The 18199-nt window shown below is 34.1% G+C and overlaps 1 protein-coding gene across 1 annotated transcript in view; it reads left to right on the plus strand.

Annotated features, from left to right (window-relative positions):
- The window catches only part of LOC125057730 (thrombospondin type-1 domain-containing protein 7A-like), a 103635-nt gene that overhangs the window by 35623 nt on the left and 49813 nt on the right, over positions 1 to 18199 (plus strand). The window contains exon 2 of the mRNA XM_047661588.1: positions 9597 to 9691. Within this exon, the coding sequence (XP_047517544.1) occupies positions 9598 to 9691 (94 nt within the window). The 5' untranslated portion in view covers position 9597. The remainder of the gene's footprint in view (positions 1 to 9596; positions 9692 to 18199) is intronic.

Here is an 18199-nt window from a genome sequence, read left to right on the forward strand (position 1 = left end):
TTCGTGATATTTTCGGCCAGCATAATCGTCCTTCTGAGACCGCTGTTAAGAATTTGGTCGCGAAATTTGAGTCGACAGGCTCGGTACAAAATGTGCCAACACCAACACGTGTTCGACCGGGTCGTTCAACAGAAAACATCGCCGCCGTGAGCCACAGTGTTGAAGAAGATCAAAATTTGTCAATTTCACGACGTTCTCAACAATTGGGGTTATCCAAAAGCACAACATGGCGAATTTTGCGAAAGGATTTGGCTTTGAAGCCTTACAAGATTCAACTGGTGCAGGAATTAAAGCTGATCGACCATTCAAATCGCCGCAGATTCGCTCAGTTCATTCAGGAACAACCTGCTGGTTTTTCTGAAAAATCATTTTTTCAGACGAAGCCCAATTTTCATTTGTCAGGGTACGTCAACAAGCAAAATTGTCGCATTTGGGCTTCTGAAAATCCTAAAGCAATTATTGAGAAGGCTTTGCATACTCAACCTGTTACTGTGTGGTGCACTATGTGGTCTGGAGGCGTGATTGGGCCGTTTTTTTTCGAAGATGAGGCTGGAAATGCGGTAACAGTCAATGGATCACGGTATCGCGAGATGTTAACCACTAAATTTTGGCCTTTTATTGATGACATGGATATCACTGAAATGTGGTTTCAACAGGACGGTGCCACATGTCACACAGCCAATGAAACGATCAATTTATTGCAAACCAAATTTCCCGAGCGCATAATTTCGCGAAATTCAGCTGTTAAGTGGCCAGCCAGATCGTGTGATTTAACACCACTGGATTATTTTTTGTGGGGCTATGTTAAAGACAGAGTCTATACGGAGCCAATCGAATCGATTGCAGCCTTAAAACTCAAAATCCGTGATGTCATTAACGAAATAGACCCTCCATTTTGCCAAAAAGTGATTAAAAATTTTGATGAAAGAATCAACATCTGTCAGCGTGGTCGTGGTGGACATTTGCCAGATATCATTTTTCTTTCATAATTGCCAAACTTTTCTCTTTGTAATACAATAAAAATTTTATTCATTTTCCTCTAAATTCTTTGTTTTATTTTGTTTTAGAAAACAAAGTTCTTGTTGAAAAACCCTTTATAATCGCACAATTACCAGTCATGACAAATTTATAAGCACACCATTAGAACACGATAAAAATGCTTAGATAACCTTTACAGTGACTATTAAGAAGTTACTATATTCCGTTACGAAGGCAACGCATTATCATGGTCATTAATAATATTAACGTAGGCCGCACTGTAATTTAACCGAGGCCATTATCGAAGGGAACTAATAGTGTGGTTAATTCTGATAACTTTAACCGTGGATATATCGTATCTACAACAAGCTATTTGGCTCGGTTTTGTAATATTTATTTTCGCCTTCTGAAAGATCAGTATTGCTATATGATTTTCCAATATAAAAATAGGTAACACACTCCTACAACACGTGTACAAAGGACGTTATCGGATTTTTTTCCATTCGATTGAACATAGATTTAATTTTAAAAATGTCTAGTTGCATTTTCGTGCTTATATCGTGTTTCCAGCCACAATTAATACATGGATGGGACTAAAAAAAACATTATTTGTAGAAGTAAACCACAATTCAACAAAATTAGAGCAGCGCAGGCTTTAACAAATGACTCTCATCCCTGAGGTCGTAGGTTCGATCCATCATTGGACTGATGGCTGTGCGCCAATGGACTTTATGTCTATGTGTGCATCTAATACTTCGCTTTTATGAAGGAAAACATCGTAAGAAAAACGCCATGTCTCAAATGCAGAAATATATATATATATGTCAAACAGAAGATCACCTACTGGTAAAAATTATCAAAGAAACGGATTCAAAACCAATGTATAGACACATTTAAGGTTGCAGCGCCACTGGATTACCGTATTTCTAAACCACAATTCAAAACTGGGCGCAATACGTATCTTAAAATTGGCAATCACAGTGCGGCCACGCTCTTAATCGAATCAAGCAGTCTATGTCCACGGTATACAATCAAACGAAGCCAATATAAGTTAGGGATAGTTGCGTGAACCAATCTTGCGAGAGATTTGATTACTTTAATTAAACTTCTGCCTTGAATGTGTGCCAACTGAGTGCGTGTAATTAACGAGAGATGCGTCCATGCGAATGTCGTTAGGATGGGTTTCAATGAGTGTAATGTGTCCAAGTTTGAAGCAAGGTATATTTCCGTTAATACAAATACTTGCAATAAAAGAAAATATTTACAAAATTCTAAAGCATATAGCATATTTGATACGATTTATTGCACTTTTGTCCTGATAATAAATATCGTTTCATTGGTGAGCTTCTAACACACGTCTTTATGGTTGGAAATTTATTTATTTATTTTTCTTATTTCCTATTTTTACAGTAACTAATTGCTAATAGGTAGACTAGAAAACTATACTAAAAACATAATATAAACATAACAAGTAAAAATTATGCAATTCTTGTGAATTCAGCCAGTGCGCAACTAAATATATCCGTCTCACAAGCAATAGTGTTTAGAGTGCGTAACTCACGTGCGAATTGTGCTTCTCTGAGTAAATCACATGCGTATTAGTCTAAAATTCTTGACTTAAATTAATTTCCCCATAGATGGGGCAGAGAGCGTCCACAGTGAGTATCCATCGCGTTCGGTCTTGAGCCTCGTGTTTCACCTCACTCCAAGTCTTCCCGGCTCTCTTTGCCTCATCTGCGCCAGGTTTACCTGGGACGGCCACGCTTCCGCTTTCCATTCGGGTTCCAATCAGCCTGCTTGGGGATATAATTGAAACCCCTTTGAAGTGTATGGCCTATCCATTTCCACTTGCGTCACTTGATCTGGTGGCTAATCGGAGTTACTCGGCGCTCTCAAAGTTGCTCCTTAGGGATCTTCTTGGGCCAGTAGATGCCCAGAATACTGAAATACAGCGGTCTAATACTGCGCCTACCTGTAAATATTTATACTATTTATATTATAAAAGACAGCATAAACACCAACCAAACATCTGCGCTCAGTAACTTCCAAACTCATTTTTGATTACTTTACGAGTTACTCTTCAAATTTACGTCTCTGGCAAAGCAACCCAAAATCTAAATCCAATCTACCTCTAATGAACAAAAATTAAAATTTACAACTAATTCAACAAGAGCGAAACGATTTGAAGAATCATTTAAAGACGAGTGAACCTTTTTACTTAGCAGTCTACACTACATTAAGCAAAACACTAAGGGTGAGATCTATAGAGCGCACTTAGACTTTGCTCAGACTTAAGTATAACCATTCTTTACTTTTTTAAAGGATAATAAAGAAGGTATTGCATGAAATGAAACATCAATTTCTGTCTTAGCTTGAGCTTAGCTTAATCTCACCGTTAAAATGTCTATAAATATACTAAATCATAGTTTAACCTTAGTGTTTTTCGTAAGTAAAGTCTGAGCAAAGTCCAAGTGCGCACTATAGATCTCACCCTGAACATCTATATATATCTATAGTTTAATAGTTAGAAGAACTAGTTCCAAGCAATTTAGTTTTACGCTCCGCGCTATCTCGAAGCATTAATAGTTATGTGCAGCGAGTTTCCAGTTTGTTACTACCACGTGCACATTTCCATTTTTATCGTGGAATTTAAAGATTTTACTACATACGTTGACTTTGTTGGGTTAGAATTTGAATAAGCTTCTCCCAAGATATCTCGTAGAACGTTTGTGCTAGGTCAAGGTTTACGGTCCACTAAGGTTTTTGCATCTCATGGGTAAATAAATAAACCTGGTTCTTTGTCAATAGTGTTTTAGACCCCAGTACATCACTCCTGGATGTAATCTGGCCGAAATTAAAGCATAACATAATACTAAAATTAATTGTTACGGATGGGTTGATTGAAATGTTTTTCGTCTTTTCACAAGTTAGAGACGCTTTCACTAAGCTGAAATGTAATTTAATTCTCTATCATGTGATAGAGATGATCAGAAAATTTTAATTTGCATAAAATTACTCTCGTTTTCAGATGATTTAAAAAGAAACCCTCGAAGAGATCTACTGCGTTTTCTATCCGATCCCCTAGCTCGTAACAATATGTACGAGTATATTATCTTATTTATAATAATGCAGTACTTTGGAGTACTTCATTATTATTTCAAATTCTTGTAATCTTTCTCTTTCATAAGGTCTACTTTTGTGTGCTTTAATCTTGATTGTAACATTATAGACCACACGTATAGGTATCGTGTGTATAATATAGTCATATTTTTTTGTGATCCTGTTTGCTTGTAGTGGACTTTTGCATTTAGTATTTCCAATTTTCCGAAGTTTGACTTGTATGAAAGTGAAAATGTTGAAATGGAAAATATTTGATGATCTATTTAGACTTCCAAGAAATTTAGCACACCTAGTGCTATATTTCGCATGTTTGTCCATAATTGTTTCGAAATCTTCTAGTCAAATTAGGTAACTTATTATCTTACAGTCCAAGATTCATTTAAATCGGTTCTGTTGTTTTAAAGCTATAACACAGCATTAACCAAGTAAAATATACACAAAATATTGTTAAGAAAACACTGTAAAAGTTTAAACTTCCAGTAAAAACATCTCTTGAATCTATTAAATAAAATGTTACTTAAGCAATTAGCCATAATATCGCTTTTAATCATGCTCGCATATTTTACGCAATATTGAACGAAATAAATAGCCTATAAGCTAAAATGACCCAATTCTGTCCCCGAAAGATAAAGCTTATCGATAAAACAACGTGCGACCTTTCTTAGGGTTCGTAATTTTGAGGCTTTTCATCCGTTGTAATGGCGACAACTTTTCGGAAAACATTTCTTATTTGCCAACTATTTTCCATCCTTCCCTTATACAACTACTTACTTCATATTGCAGAGAAGTGTTGGCCTAGTGTATGTATTTAAGGGCCTCATAGCCTAGGGGTCTTCTTAAGTGACAGCTAGGTGAGGGGTACCGGGTTCGATTCCCGGTTCAAGGGCAAGTTTTAATTTAAATTTGTTCTCGGCCTCTGGTAGTGATGTACGGTCCGGGCGAGTGCTCAAACCGTACATGGAGGGCACGGTCGAATTTATAAGGCATGCAGTGAGGTATGCTACCTATAAATAGACTGTGAAGTTTAGGATATATGTAACAGTATATCCTGAGCCGAGCATGATAATTGCAAGTGGTTGGCAATTCAACATTCTACTCGCTTGTCTGTCTGGGTTAAGTTGCCTAGTGTGACCCCCGGGAGGTCAATGCGGCGATATGGAGGGCTCACAAATTAAAAAAAAAAATTAAAAAAGTGTACGTATTTAACACGTGATGTACGGTTAAGGAAAACATCTTGAGGGCATGCCTTAGACACAGTAGGCTGATAACCTACTTTTCTATTATTATTATATTCTTGTCGACACTTAAAAATATTCCACATACTAGGGTTGACTATAATCATATTTATAAACAATAATGAAGTTTGTTTTACAAAAACTAAGTAACACAATTTTATAATTGCCAAGACATACTTTTCAATTAAATATAAGATTTAGTTTTATTGCAAATCCCATAACTTACCTATAAAGAAACTATTAATAATTTTACGTCATGCACGTACCATAAACTGTAGACGACCATAAACGTTATAAGCATCTATATAGTTAGCATCTCTCTACAGATACAGTAATAAAATACACCTTTTAAACCTATATTCAGTCCTCATTCTGAAACAATTTGCCACGTGGCCCTTTAGATAATGAGGCTGTTGACCCTATTCACGTTTCTACTCGTTATGGAAAGACAAATGATCCTTGCTAAATATTTTCATCTTTTACAATTCTTAATTTAAAATTTCAGCTTTTTTATTTCTGTTTGGTAATACGGTAATGAGAAATCATTTGCTGCTTGGAATTGTATAGTAGTGACAATTTTTTTTCTAATACGTAAGTAGGTGATCAGCCCTCTGTGTCAGACACACGCTGTCTACTGTTTAAGTGTAAGGTTTCCGAACGATGTTTTCCTTCGCCGCGACCAATATACAATAAAACTAAGGCACAGTGTATACAGTCTGAAGTTTTAAAGCTGAAAGTGTAATATATATGCTATAGATAATAAATATATAAACAGCTGTCAATCTACACTCGCAATGCTTAATAATGTTATAAATGTTATTGTTTATGGATTTGCTAAGCTTGAACAGATAGAGGTCATAAGGGTCCTTTTTTATGATACAAAAATATATACAACCCCTTATTTTTACCCCTCTACGATCAACCCCTATTTTTTATTATTGTAACTAAAAAGAAATGTTTCCTAGAAATAATATACATGGCAAAACAAACATTTGCCGGGTCAGCTAGTATATATATATATATATATATATTTATATATATATATATAAACTAACTAATGTTAGGTTACATAACTCGTGACAATACAATAAAGTATAAATATTATATATAAACCACAATAATACTCCCCACGGGGCACATTAAACGCTCTAACAGCTCATTAAAATCTTTTTACACAAAAGTTATACCTGTAACTGTAGCCCGCAGTTAACTCGTATAATAACTACTACAGTTTGTCGAAAACTAATTTCACGCTTCTTAGTAAGAAGTTAAGCGGTGAACGTAGCCAACGTTTTGCAACATTTATCAAATTCTGGTTTAAAAAACTTCACACTGGTCGCAAATTGGTAATATACCGTTATAAAATTTGCTAGTGAGCACTGTTGTCTTAGTGTTAAGTGTAGAGTAGAGTAGACTCTCATCCCTTAAGTCGTAGGTTCGAGCCCCGGCTGTGCACCAATGGACTTTCTGTCTATGTGCGCTTTTAACAATCGCTCGAACGGTAAAGGAAAACATTTTGAAGAAACCGGCAAAAATCCGACGGTGTGTGTCAGGCACCTATTTGCGTATTAGAATTTAAAATGATCATGAAACAGATTCAGATATCTGAGGCCAAGACCTAAAGAGGCTGTTGAGCCACTGATTTATTTTAATCCAAACATAAATGAGGTATATCTTTAGTAGTGCGTGAAATTATATACAAGAGACCGCACTTCGTTTTCACCCCAAACTTTAGACATTATACGTGAGGTTTCGAGTGACCCATTTTACCTTATGGGCGCTTGAATAATCACTATTCCTCTATAGATGGGTATGAATAAGTTTCTTGTGCCTTTGACAACAGTTGTGGGCGTAACAATGTATTTTTCTAGGGCGGATGATAAAATCTTGCTTTGAAAGATTCCCTTTAGATTTATTTTTTTCCATCTTATATAACTAGACAAGGTTCTTTATTTATAGTTGTTTGAATAATAAAACTTAAATCAGTTTATTAAATGTATATTTAATACAGTATTAATTATAGTTAATGTAATGAGTTTATATTTACTATATTTTTATACAATTATTTCGATGTATCTGTGCAAAACTAAGCATGTGTTAGGCCCTTGTATTGTCGGCATGTGTCACATTTACAAGGATTTGTATGTAGTTTCTAAAATTCCAATAATTTTACCCTTTTAAAAGCTATAGTGTCAATACAATTCTTACAAATACGGCGATAATTGTTTGTATCTCACTCATAAAATAATTACTTTTTGTAGCAATTCACATTTAAACTACACCCAAAAGTTTAATATTACAAACTTTTGTTTTTAGTTTATTTATATTATTTATGATCTCTTGAATATTTCGGCGTTAATGATAACCAGGAAAATCCCGACGAACTGCAGTCCAACCTACACAGATTACTTTTCTACGAATGACGTCCTTAAGTGCAAAATGGAAGTAGTCTTTCATGCCATTAATAACGGCAATACTAGGAATCCAAAGATTTATTTTATGTGAAATTAAATGTAGTGTATTTGAGGTAATTTCTCTACGAGAAGGAATCCTAGTCAGGACAATGCAATTTCAACGGAAACTGTTGTATAAATCTAGCTACGGTTGCAATGTTAAATTCATTGCAAGTTGCACGGGGATGCAAGGAATAATTGGCCCCTTTTCTTTCCTACATTGTGCCTGAGATTGGTTTTAATAATACACAAGAAACTCTGGACCTACATTTACTGAATATCCTAGTATTTTAAAACACAATGTTCCTTTGTTCTCTTATAAGGTATCACGTAACGGTTGCTTAAATAGCTTGGATGGTAAAAATAAGTGAAAGATTTCATTTGAAAGGCTATAAACGAAGAACCGTCTTCAGATTTATATTAGATGACTGAAAACCTAAGAAAATTCGCAAAGTATATTTGGCATTTTGTTTCATAAATAAATATCAGTATTTCTAATATATATATAATTTATATTTATAATATATCAATAATTAATCATACCAATCAAATATAGTACAGTATTTACAATTTTCTAAAGCAACTCTAAACTGAATTCGAATTGAATCTGTATTATAGACTAATTCATTTATTATTATTTTATTATATCTATATCCTGTCTTCAATTGTATTGTTTTATAATATAAATCAAGGGTTTGCACAATTATTTTTTTGGATATCAATTTTGTAATAACTAATAGTTGTTAAAATGAGAACTTCATAATTCCATACAACAAACGCTTCACTATTTTCAAAAAAATTAATACACTTTTGGTAATAGCAATATTTATTGATAATTCGGTTATATGCTGAAATATTAATAGACTTTCGCAAAATTTATTCTCCATAACATTTCGATAAGCGGCTTAAAAGTTTTCATAATCCACATTCTCTTTGTCCGTTAATAGTGCAGACTGTACGCCCACCTATATTTGTGTTTGGCAAGTTTATTGGAGCACCCGCCTCAGTACTTTCATATTATACAAATACAACCAACGTTATAACTATTCATATACCAGCGTTCAATAACACACGCCCAGCCATATTGGCGAGCTACGCCATTATCATTATATACATATGATGAATGAAACATGTTGACTACATATTTCAGCAACATAAATATGTTGCTGAAATATGTAGTTTAAGAAACAACATTTAGAGTTTGCGATCTTACTTGAAAACAATCACTTTTATCCTATTTCTTTTGTAATCCAAAATGTTCTAAAAAAAATCTTCAAAATAAATTTTTAAATGACAAGCTAAAACTAGCATTAATAATCTAAAGAATCAAATCTAAGAAATAAAATTATTTCCTTACGTATATCATGGTATATATTAGCTATCATTCTGGCTAATATATAACAGAGAAAGCTATATACTACTCTATATATGAGTATTCCTAGAGTAGTTATGCGTGTGGATTCTCAGTCAGAAGTCAGGTCACTTCAAGCAAACCTAAGACTTTTCAATGGCTGTATTTTCGGTAAAGCCTCGTAAGGAAAGCAACGTGTTCTACTAACAAAAATCTAAGTCGCCAACACGCACTTTGCCCTATGATGAACTTATATATATTACACCATTTATTCGAGGCCTAGATTCTAGGAATGGGATCATTGTAAAAATACTGTTGATAACTGATTGTTGACCTAGATATATTACAATTAATAACTTGATAATTACAATTACAAGGCTTTCCGCAGACTATTTTGGTAAATAGTCTGCGGAATAAGATGTTTGTGATTTGAAATAATATTGAAAAAATTGTTGGCAGAATGGCGGGCCAGATGTGGGTGATACTCGTTGCTATAGCAACTGTGGTTGCCGACGAAGCCTCCGACCCTAAAGGACTTCTCGAAACAGCCTCTGGTAAGTGTGGTTTACTAAAAACTATTGCTTATTGATTAGCTCTGTCAAACGAGAAAAGGCCGGCGTGTTCGCTCTCCTTTTATAACTGCTTTTAATATTACTAATAAAAAATGGTAAATAATACAAAAAATAAGTGATTTGCCATTTTGGAACATACATTTGATTTAGCTCGTTGTTTTCTTCTAAACTTAAATCCTTAGTCTAAGTCCTAATTAAATTATACAAAATCAAAAAGTCTTTTATACTTACACGTTTAAGCTTAATTTTAAGCTCAGTTATGATGGATACTCATATATTCTTCATTACAGTATAAAACTTCGCATATAAAACTTGTCATTTTAATAAAACTTACTGAAAACGGATATAAAATCGAGTTTATTACATTATTTACATCACTGAAAGACAATTCATGTGCCAAAACTAAAAATAAAATTATATTCATGTAACACGAAATAATCTTGCAAATAACATCACAAGGCGCGAGTGAGGGGATGTGATAAGACTTGGCGCGAACCTCGTTACTTTTATTTTCTCGAAAATGCTTTTAATATTAAGTGTACAATACAGTAGCGAATTTATTTAATAGACTCTGCGTTGGATTAGAATGAAAAGTCTTTTGTCTTCAAGGTATTCAACGAGAAACGAGAATCCGTAGACTTAATGTCACTTAAAAGTCGGCTTTAGCAGCGTGAGATATTTATGTAATAATTTACATTTAAATGGGTTTAGTGATTGTACATTTTTGAAGTTAGAGCTGATTTACACAGGGTCAGTAACTGACTACAAATTCGAGGCAAGTCAGTGCTGACCCGAAAAAAACCCTGTGTAAACTGATTTGAAGTCAGTACAGTGGCTTGAAGTCAGCGCTGACTTGAATATTCGGACACGAATATTTTAAAGTCAGTTGGCGCCCCCCGCCACCCGCGCACCCCCGCGCCAGCCAAATAAACCCCGTGTAAACAGACGAGTCAGTGCGTGGTTAGTCACTGCCGCTGCGTTGTAGAGTGACCACGTTTTCTTCGCTGGCGATAAAAATGAAGCTTAGCGAAGACGAAACCTTAAAATTGGTGCAATTACATGGCCAGTTTGTACTCCGCAGGATCTTCAAATCGCAATTGCTTCAGCAACAAATCAGAGCCACCAGTTTCATTTCTATCGTCAATCCATTTTCTTACCCATTGTCGTTTATTTTTAGCTATCTCATTTTCTACCATTTCTATTAACTCATTCAACAGCAAAATTGTTAATTTTTTCAACAAATAATTAAATCGTCGTTTCAGTTGTTTTCGCGAATTCATTTTTCCCACTGACTTCACAAACGTGTGCTCATCGTGAGAAACGCACTACTACTACTTACTTCATGTAAACAGTTAAAGTCAGTCGCGGCGCCGACATTGGCGCTGCGACTGACTTGTCTACTTACCCTGTGTAAATCAGCCATTATACTTCTTTAGGCGCGTTATGAAAAATTTATGAGAGTGAAATTTTACGATGCGCGCGCACCTGTGACACAAAATTGGGAGTGTGATAATAGCGTGCGCGGGCGAGATAGGAATAAGACAATCTACAAGTAAAAAGAATATGCGTGAAGTTCGTATGCCAAGAATTTTGAATGACCATAATGACATTTGTCATTTACCTTTTAAACAAATAAAGGAGTTTTTATTATTTTTTCAAAGAAATTTAGCAATGCTTTTTCACAAAGAACTATTGTTACTTAGTTAAAAGGTTATGAAACATACGTACTTAGTTATTAAATATTGAATGAATAATATAATAAAATAATAAATGATAATAATTATTAATATTAATTAATAATTGAATAATATACTAAATATTAAATATTATTACATTATTAACGTTAAATATTTGTTATTATTTATTTAATATTTAAAAAAAATAAAGAAAGCCAAAGAAGTATAACTTCTTACGCGCGTACATAAGTACACGCACCCTTTTTTTTATGTAAAAGAAGGCAAACGGGCAGGAGGCTCACCTGATGTTAAGTGAAACCACCGCTTATGGACACTCACACTGTCAGAAATCTCGCAAGTGTTTCAAATTTGGTACGCTCTTTTCTTGTTCCAGCCTTAGTCGAATTATTTCCGAAATACTTCAGTAGGCAGCTGGTTCCACATAGTGGTGGTGCCGAAACTGCCTTAAGAAACGGTCAGTTGTGGAACGACGGACGTCGAGATGTTACGGATGGTATTTTGTATTTTGCCTTGACGGCTATAATGAAACTCAGCTGCAGGTATTAGTCCGAACAACTCCTCTGAACACTCTCCATGGTAAATGCGGTAGAAGATGCAGAGGCGGGGATCAAGCCGCACGGAAAGTGACTAGTCATAGAATCTAGTTAATAATAGAATGACTTAATTTTTAATTCATTAAGGCGCTTCTTATTGTACCATTTTAATAATATTATTTGATAGAAGCTTTGAAACTTGAAATTGTTTAAAATATGGCCATTCGGTGTTCCAATATATATTTTTAAATTATAATAGTTTTCAGTTTGACAGCTGGATACTAGATTTGCGAAAGATATTTATTAATATTTACCAATATCTTAATAACGTTTCGTAGTACGTACGATATATACACGCTTACAGCTCGTATATCGGTGTAATATAATATCTCCATGACAAACAGGAAGGGGGTGTTACTCAAGAGGAATTCATTAAAGGGTGCCACCCTCGCGGTGTGAGGTTCACAATCGTCTTTGATGTACAGGCTTCATAACGCTAATATGATTTCCTTTTGATTAAGTTATTTTCTTGTGGAGACTAGAATTTACAGTTTGTGTATCGAATAATATTCTCTATACAAATTCATGAAGGAACTTTTAGAATCTTTTTTTTTGAAGTCCCTTAGAAATAGCTTGTATAAGTTTTTAACAAACAAATAAAAAGGACGAAGAGTTTGTTGCCATTTCTTCTCGCCCGCACTACTTCCTTAATTTTGGGACTGGTAGTAAATAAAAATGTAGCCTTTTAAATTTTTAATTTTGACGTGAACGAGTACGCTATTTCTTCATATTGCTACGGAGTCTATAAGGAAACCCATCGTAAGGAAACCGGCATGCATTTGACCCAAAAATTTATAAAGCTTGTCTTTTAAGAATATAAAAACAGGACCAGAACTAAGTAATCAATCGAAAACTGCAGGACAGCAAGACAGCTGCATGACACGAACAATAAATTTATTTAATGAAAAATCTTGTTTAACTATAATTTATGATACTACGAAGTAAATATTATACCCTAAATTACATATAAAAAAATTCAATTATATTTTTAATTAAATAGGTTATTTAATGGCTGACTGTTATACTTGTGTTATTTACGTTTCGACAAAAAAGTTATCTCATCAACTTACATCGTAATATATTGTGTATGTAATTAATTTCTGTGTATAGTCAAAAATGAATTACATAGATAAATATTAACTGGAACGTACTGTTAAACATTACATAAACCATATCAATATTAATTGTCAACCCTAAACAGTTCATACATCGTAATATAATAGAAAAAAGGTTCTTCCTTTAAATTAAAGCGAAATAAGTTGTACCATGTTTTCTTGATCTGTGGAATTTCACCACAGCGTAAACACAATATTACAGAAAAGCGTGAATGATGTTCTCTGTATAGATGACTTCTTTATTACCAATATAAGAGATCAACCAAGGCCATATAGACATATATAACGGTCCTATAAGATTCCTGATAGTCAGACCGATACAATCAAGTCTCAAGATCGCTACGTGCCTTCCGAAGTACGAAAAGGACTTGCTATTTTAATAACAGGTACAGTCTACTGCCAAGTATTACTCAAGATCGATCTCTTCTCGCTGAATGGATATATCAAGATGCGAAGTTTATATGTGTAACAAAATTGTGTATCAAAGTGATTTTAGACTAACAAATTCCAAAGGGGAAACAAAATGGGAAGGCTAATTTATTTAACTATTTCGTGGTTATACTCTCGAGCCAAATTACAATTTAAAATATGTGCAAACATCGGTGCATATGGTTTTTCAGCAAATTGCATACATCTGGTTTAATGTTACCAATAGAGTATCGTCAACTGCATATACACTACTAAACATTCCTTTCAAAAGTCTTGATTTAAGAATCTTCGCAAATGGTTTGATCAAAGCACAAAGTCTCTGTTCAGTATTGCGGCATCCAAAAATAAATCAGCCATAATGATTGCCAACCTTTGAAAGAGATATTGATTATTTACTTAATAAAAATAAAATACAAGATTTAATGTGACAAGCGCTTATACGAGTACGCAAACATAACAAATACATCGATTCATAAATTATAAGAACTAAGGGAAAATGATTTCAAAGTAGGAGGGGAGCAACTATGGGTATCTAGAATCTCGTTTATGAGAATGCTCAATCTGGAAATGGGATGATGAGATGCCTAGGGTTTCTAGAGGATCCACGAAATTTAAGTTTAGTTAAAAAGATGGGGCAATCAAGCTGATTCTTAAATATCTTAAACGCAACCGACATATCAATAAATTATCTACAATTCTCCACTGACAACGTTCATGTTAAAGAAGAAACATGTGAACATTAAATAAAACGGCATAAATCATGTCGTATCAAATAATAATGTCAAATCTGCCGCAAATATTTTTGTCTAAGACCCCAGAGCCACGTAATACAACGTAAACGTATTAAATAAACCAAGTAAATTAACAAAGGAGATCATTAAATACCCAACTTTATGTAAACGTAAAGACTGAATAAATTAGGGACATTTATATGCAAAGAGAACTCTCATTTATTATTCTAGTCACATTTCTGTAGCATTCATTTCTTGACACTTTTACTGATATGCGTGCTTTATTTACATAGTATGCTAATTATTTAACAACCTACGACTACGGAACGCTTTGGTTAACTCATAGATTCGATTCCCGGAGAAGCAATAATTAAATTTGTGTTGAATGAAAGGTGTTGTCGTATACAAAGACGGTCATTTAAACATTGAGGTAATTCAAATTCACTAACGGCTTATTATGATTAAGGAATGTTTAAATGAAACCTTTATATTTAAAAGGGCCTAAATCTAAAAAAAAATGGTAGTTTAATTTAAAAACAAATTCAGTTTTGTTTCTTACCTGGAGTTTGGTTTGAGTAATACTTTGATTTTCAATATCATGGTTGAAAAAAATATTTTGCGTGTGTAAAGTAATGCAGCAATTACAAATTTCTAAAAGACCGGCAACACACTCGCGAGCCCTCTGTCCATGTCCACTTAACATCAGGTGAGCCTCCTGCCCGTTAATTCTATACAAAAGCGATGACGTTCGCGTCGTTTTTGTATGCAATTTCGATAATAATTCTCTCAATATCTGTAGTCACACAGCGGTTTTCACAGCGGTCGCGCTCAATTCAGTCGTAAAGCAGTCATTTTATGATTTGGCACTCTGATAAACAATAAACTACAAGCTCTCTCCTTGATGTCGCAACCTACACAGAAACTATTGGGGGTTAACAGTGCCGGCTCTGTAATCAGCTTACTACTATCGGCTTATTGGAAAAGGTCGATAAGAAGGTTAAAATATAACTGCTTGTATTGATACCACATCACTTTGATATTTCAAACATTTCCTTGATATTTTTACTAACGGAAATTATTTAAATAGTTAAGATATGCAGACGATTTAAGAGAAACGTGTGTGAGGTGTTGCTACTCTATGGGTCTTGGCTTCTAGCATCTATTGATCCATTTTCTGTATAGGAATTAGGCTATACTGTAGAATAATATGTAGCCATAAATAGAAATATTTTTTGTTTTTCACATATTTATTTTATACGTTTTAGAGTGATAACTCGATTTTATAGAATGTTTATTTTGTTGAAGCGGTGTGGTCTTATATAAAGTTACTGTTAATCTCAATTTGAGTATGTTTTGAAGCAACATGTATTTTTTTGTTTTATCCTACTTTTTTTATTTTTAGGTTAGCAGTTCGACGGTTTTCTGAGCTAAACGCTAATCTTTTGAATACTTCAAAAATAACCATTTTGATTGTGCAAATCTAACTGCCGGACTCAATTAACAAACACTGGCCCGAAAGCGCAATTGCTGTGCAGTTTATTCTAACTAGAACAAAATGGAAGTTAAATGTGAACAAATTTTGGTTGAAAACGTGCCAAATAGATTGTATTTTTAGCAGGATTTGCGGTTAAAAGTTGTCCGTTTTAGGCCTCACAGGAAACCGAGGAAATGAAACGCCAACTGCCTGTCCATAAGTCACTCGTATTGTGAAGAAATTTTTGTGTATTTAAATCTACGAAACTAATAATATCACGACAAAAATGGATGCCCCGTAAGGCAAGCACTACAACAATGTTGGTGACAATAATTTTACTAAAGATTTCAATTAATGAGAAATTGTCAATGATGGTGAAATAAGAAAAATAAATGGTGCTACAGTTTTTTAGGTCTGGACATCTGATTTCTGTTTCTTTTCGATATACATTTTTTTCTAATATAAGTAAAGAAAAATAAAAATATATTTATTTATTATAAGTACATATGCATTACAATATGTAAGATTCGGGAATCCTTTTAAGTTAAAAAAATACCTGTGTCAGGGTTATGCAAGTAAATAAATAAATAAATCGTTTATTCGCAAAGAAAGTGGTACATTTTATCTTCTATGTCACACGTTGTCTTTTTAAGGCATGCCGGTTTCTTCACGATGTTTTCTATCATGAGTCAAGCGATCTTTATATGCACATAGACAATAAATCCACAGGTGAACCGCCAGGATCGAACCTCATGCATGAACGTCGCATGATGAAGCCACTAGGCCAACACTGCTCATCTTATATCAACTCCTGTATATTAATATCACTTTAAAACACATATATAACGCTAAACTGTTTCCAATAAAACAAATTAAAGCATACACAGAGTGCCGTCCTCGTTTACGAAACACGGAAAATTGATTCCATTAGCGTGCATTAGGGGTGCTTCTAACAGCCTGGTAATGATACACAGGGTAAATTATGCAAGGAAAATTGGCCTCTACGTAGATGCTGGCTACGTAGCTATGTGCTAAATTATAATGAAGACGATTGTCACATGTGTAACAACTTTGCAGGGGAAATGTTAGAGTGTACTCTCGCAACGATGTCCTTCAGTACGTACTTTGAGTGGTTTCATAATGTCTGTTGGTATAAATATTTTCTTAGTACTGTAGTGTTTTTGATTAAACAATAGCGTTCTTATTTCGTTAACTTTGTCTGCTGTAATTCTCGTAATTAAATAACTTTTTGAGTATGAAGTATATTGAATGTAGTGAATAATAAAAGCCTTTTATTTCAGATATTTTTAGACTTAAACACATTTGTATTTGTATCATCTTATTATTTTTAGATGTGTTTTTGTTGGAAACGGCTTTCTCCTAGTCCCGCAATTTCTGCATTATGCCACTCTCTGCCATGTACCACCTGCCATCTCTTTTAGCTGTTTTCTAGTTTATCCACCTTATTGTCTTTCTCATTTGCGTTTATTGAAAGCTGGGGCACACATCATACTTAGCGCTAAAACTCTAAATATAATGTTTTAAATCAAAATCAAAATTTGTTAACATCGCAAATAAATTCGATATAAAAATAAAAACACCAATGGCGCTACAATCTTCTTAGGCCTCAGATTTCTGTATCTGTTTCATTATAATTTGTTAATTAAACAGTCGGGTTATCAGCCTCCTGTGTCCCACGTCGTCGACTTTTTGGGTCTAAGCCTAGCCGGTTTCCTCACGATGTTTTCCTTCGCCGTACGAGTGAATGTTAAATGCGCACATAGAATATCCATAGAGGTGCACAACCGGAGATTGGACCTACGAAGCTGCTAAACCTACGAAACGGTACAGCGCTTTAGTAGTTGTCAGCACGCACAGACGATACAAAGAATGTTATATTATCAAGTGTGCATATACTTCAGCTACATGTGAAAAAAAACTTGTTCTAAATAGTTGAATGACCACGACAAAGTTCTTCCCTCCCTTTCTTTATTCCCATTATTTAGTTGGATGGTACGTGACTAAGGTATTTAAACTGACTCGTTTGGTAATTGTAATGGTCAGTGTATTTTGAAGCGCCTCCTCCCTGACTCAAATACCACTACTCCGCTTATATATATGGTTGAATAATGAATGAATATTATTAGTAATTAAACCACTATTTGTGTGGTCGTTAGCAAATAAATTTCATCAAAAAGATATTACAATACGCAAAGTTTGAATTTAAATTTTTCTGGGATGGCGTTTTATGTGCGTTACAGTCTGACGTGGGCGAAAAAGGTCAATGTTGTGTTGAAATATACGAATATTCACAATTACTGTATTCATATAGTATTAATAAAAAAATCATAGTATTGAATTAAACACTGATTTCTTTGTCATTGGATTCATAAATAAATGTCAGTTGTAGCAACACTTTACAGTGTTTTATATTTACATCGTTTAAGCAGT

Source organism: Pieris napi, chromosome 17 (genome assembly GCF_905475465.1).
Source record: "Pieris napi chromosome 17, ilPieNapi1.2, whole genome shotgun sequence".
Classification (NCBI taxonomy): Eukaryota; Metazoa; Arthropoda; class Insecta; order Lepidoptera; family Pieridae; genus Pieris; species Pieris napi.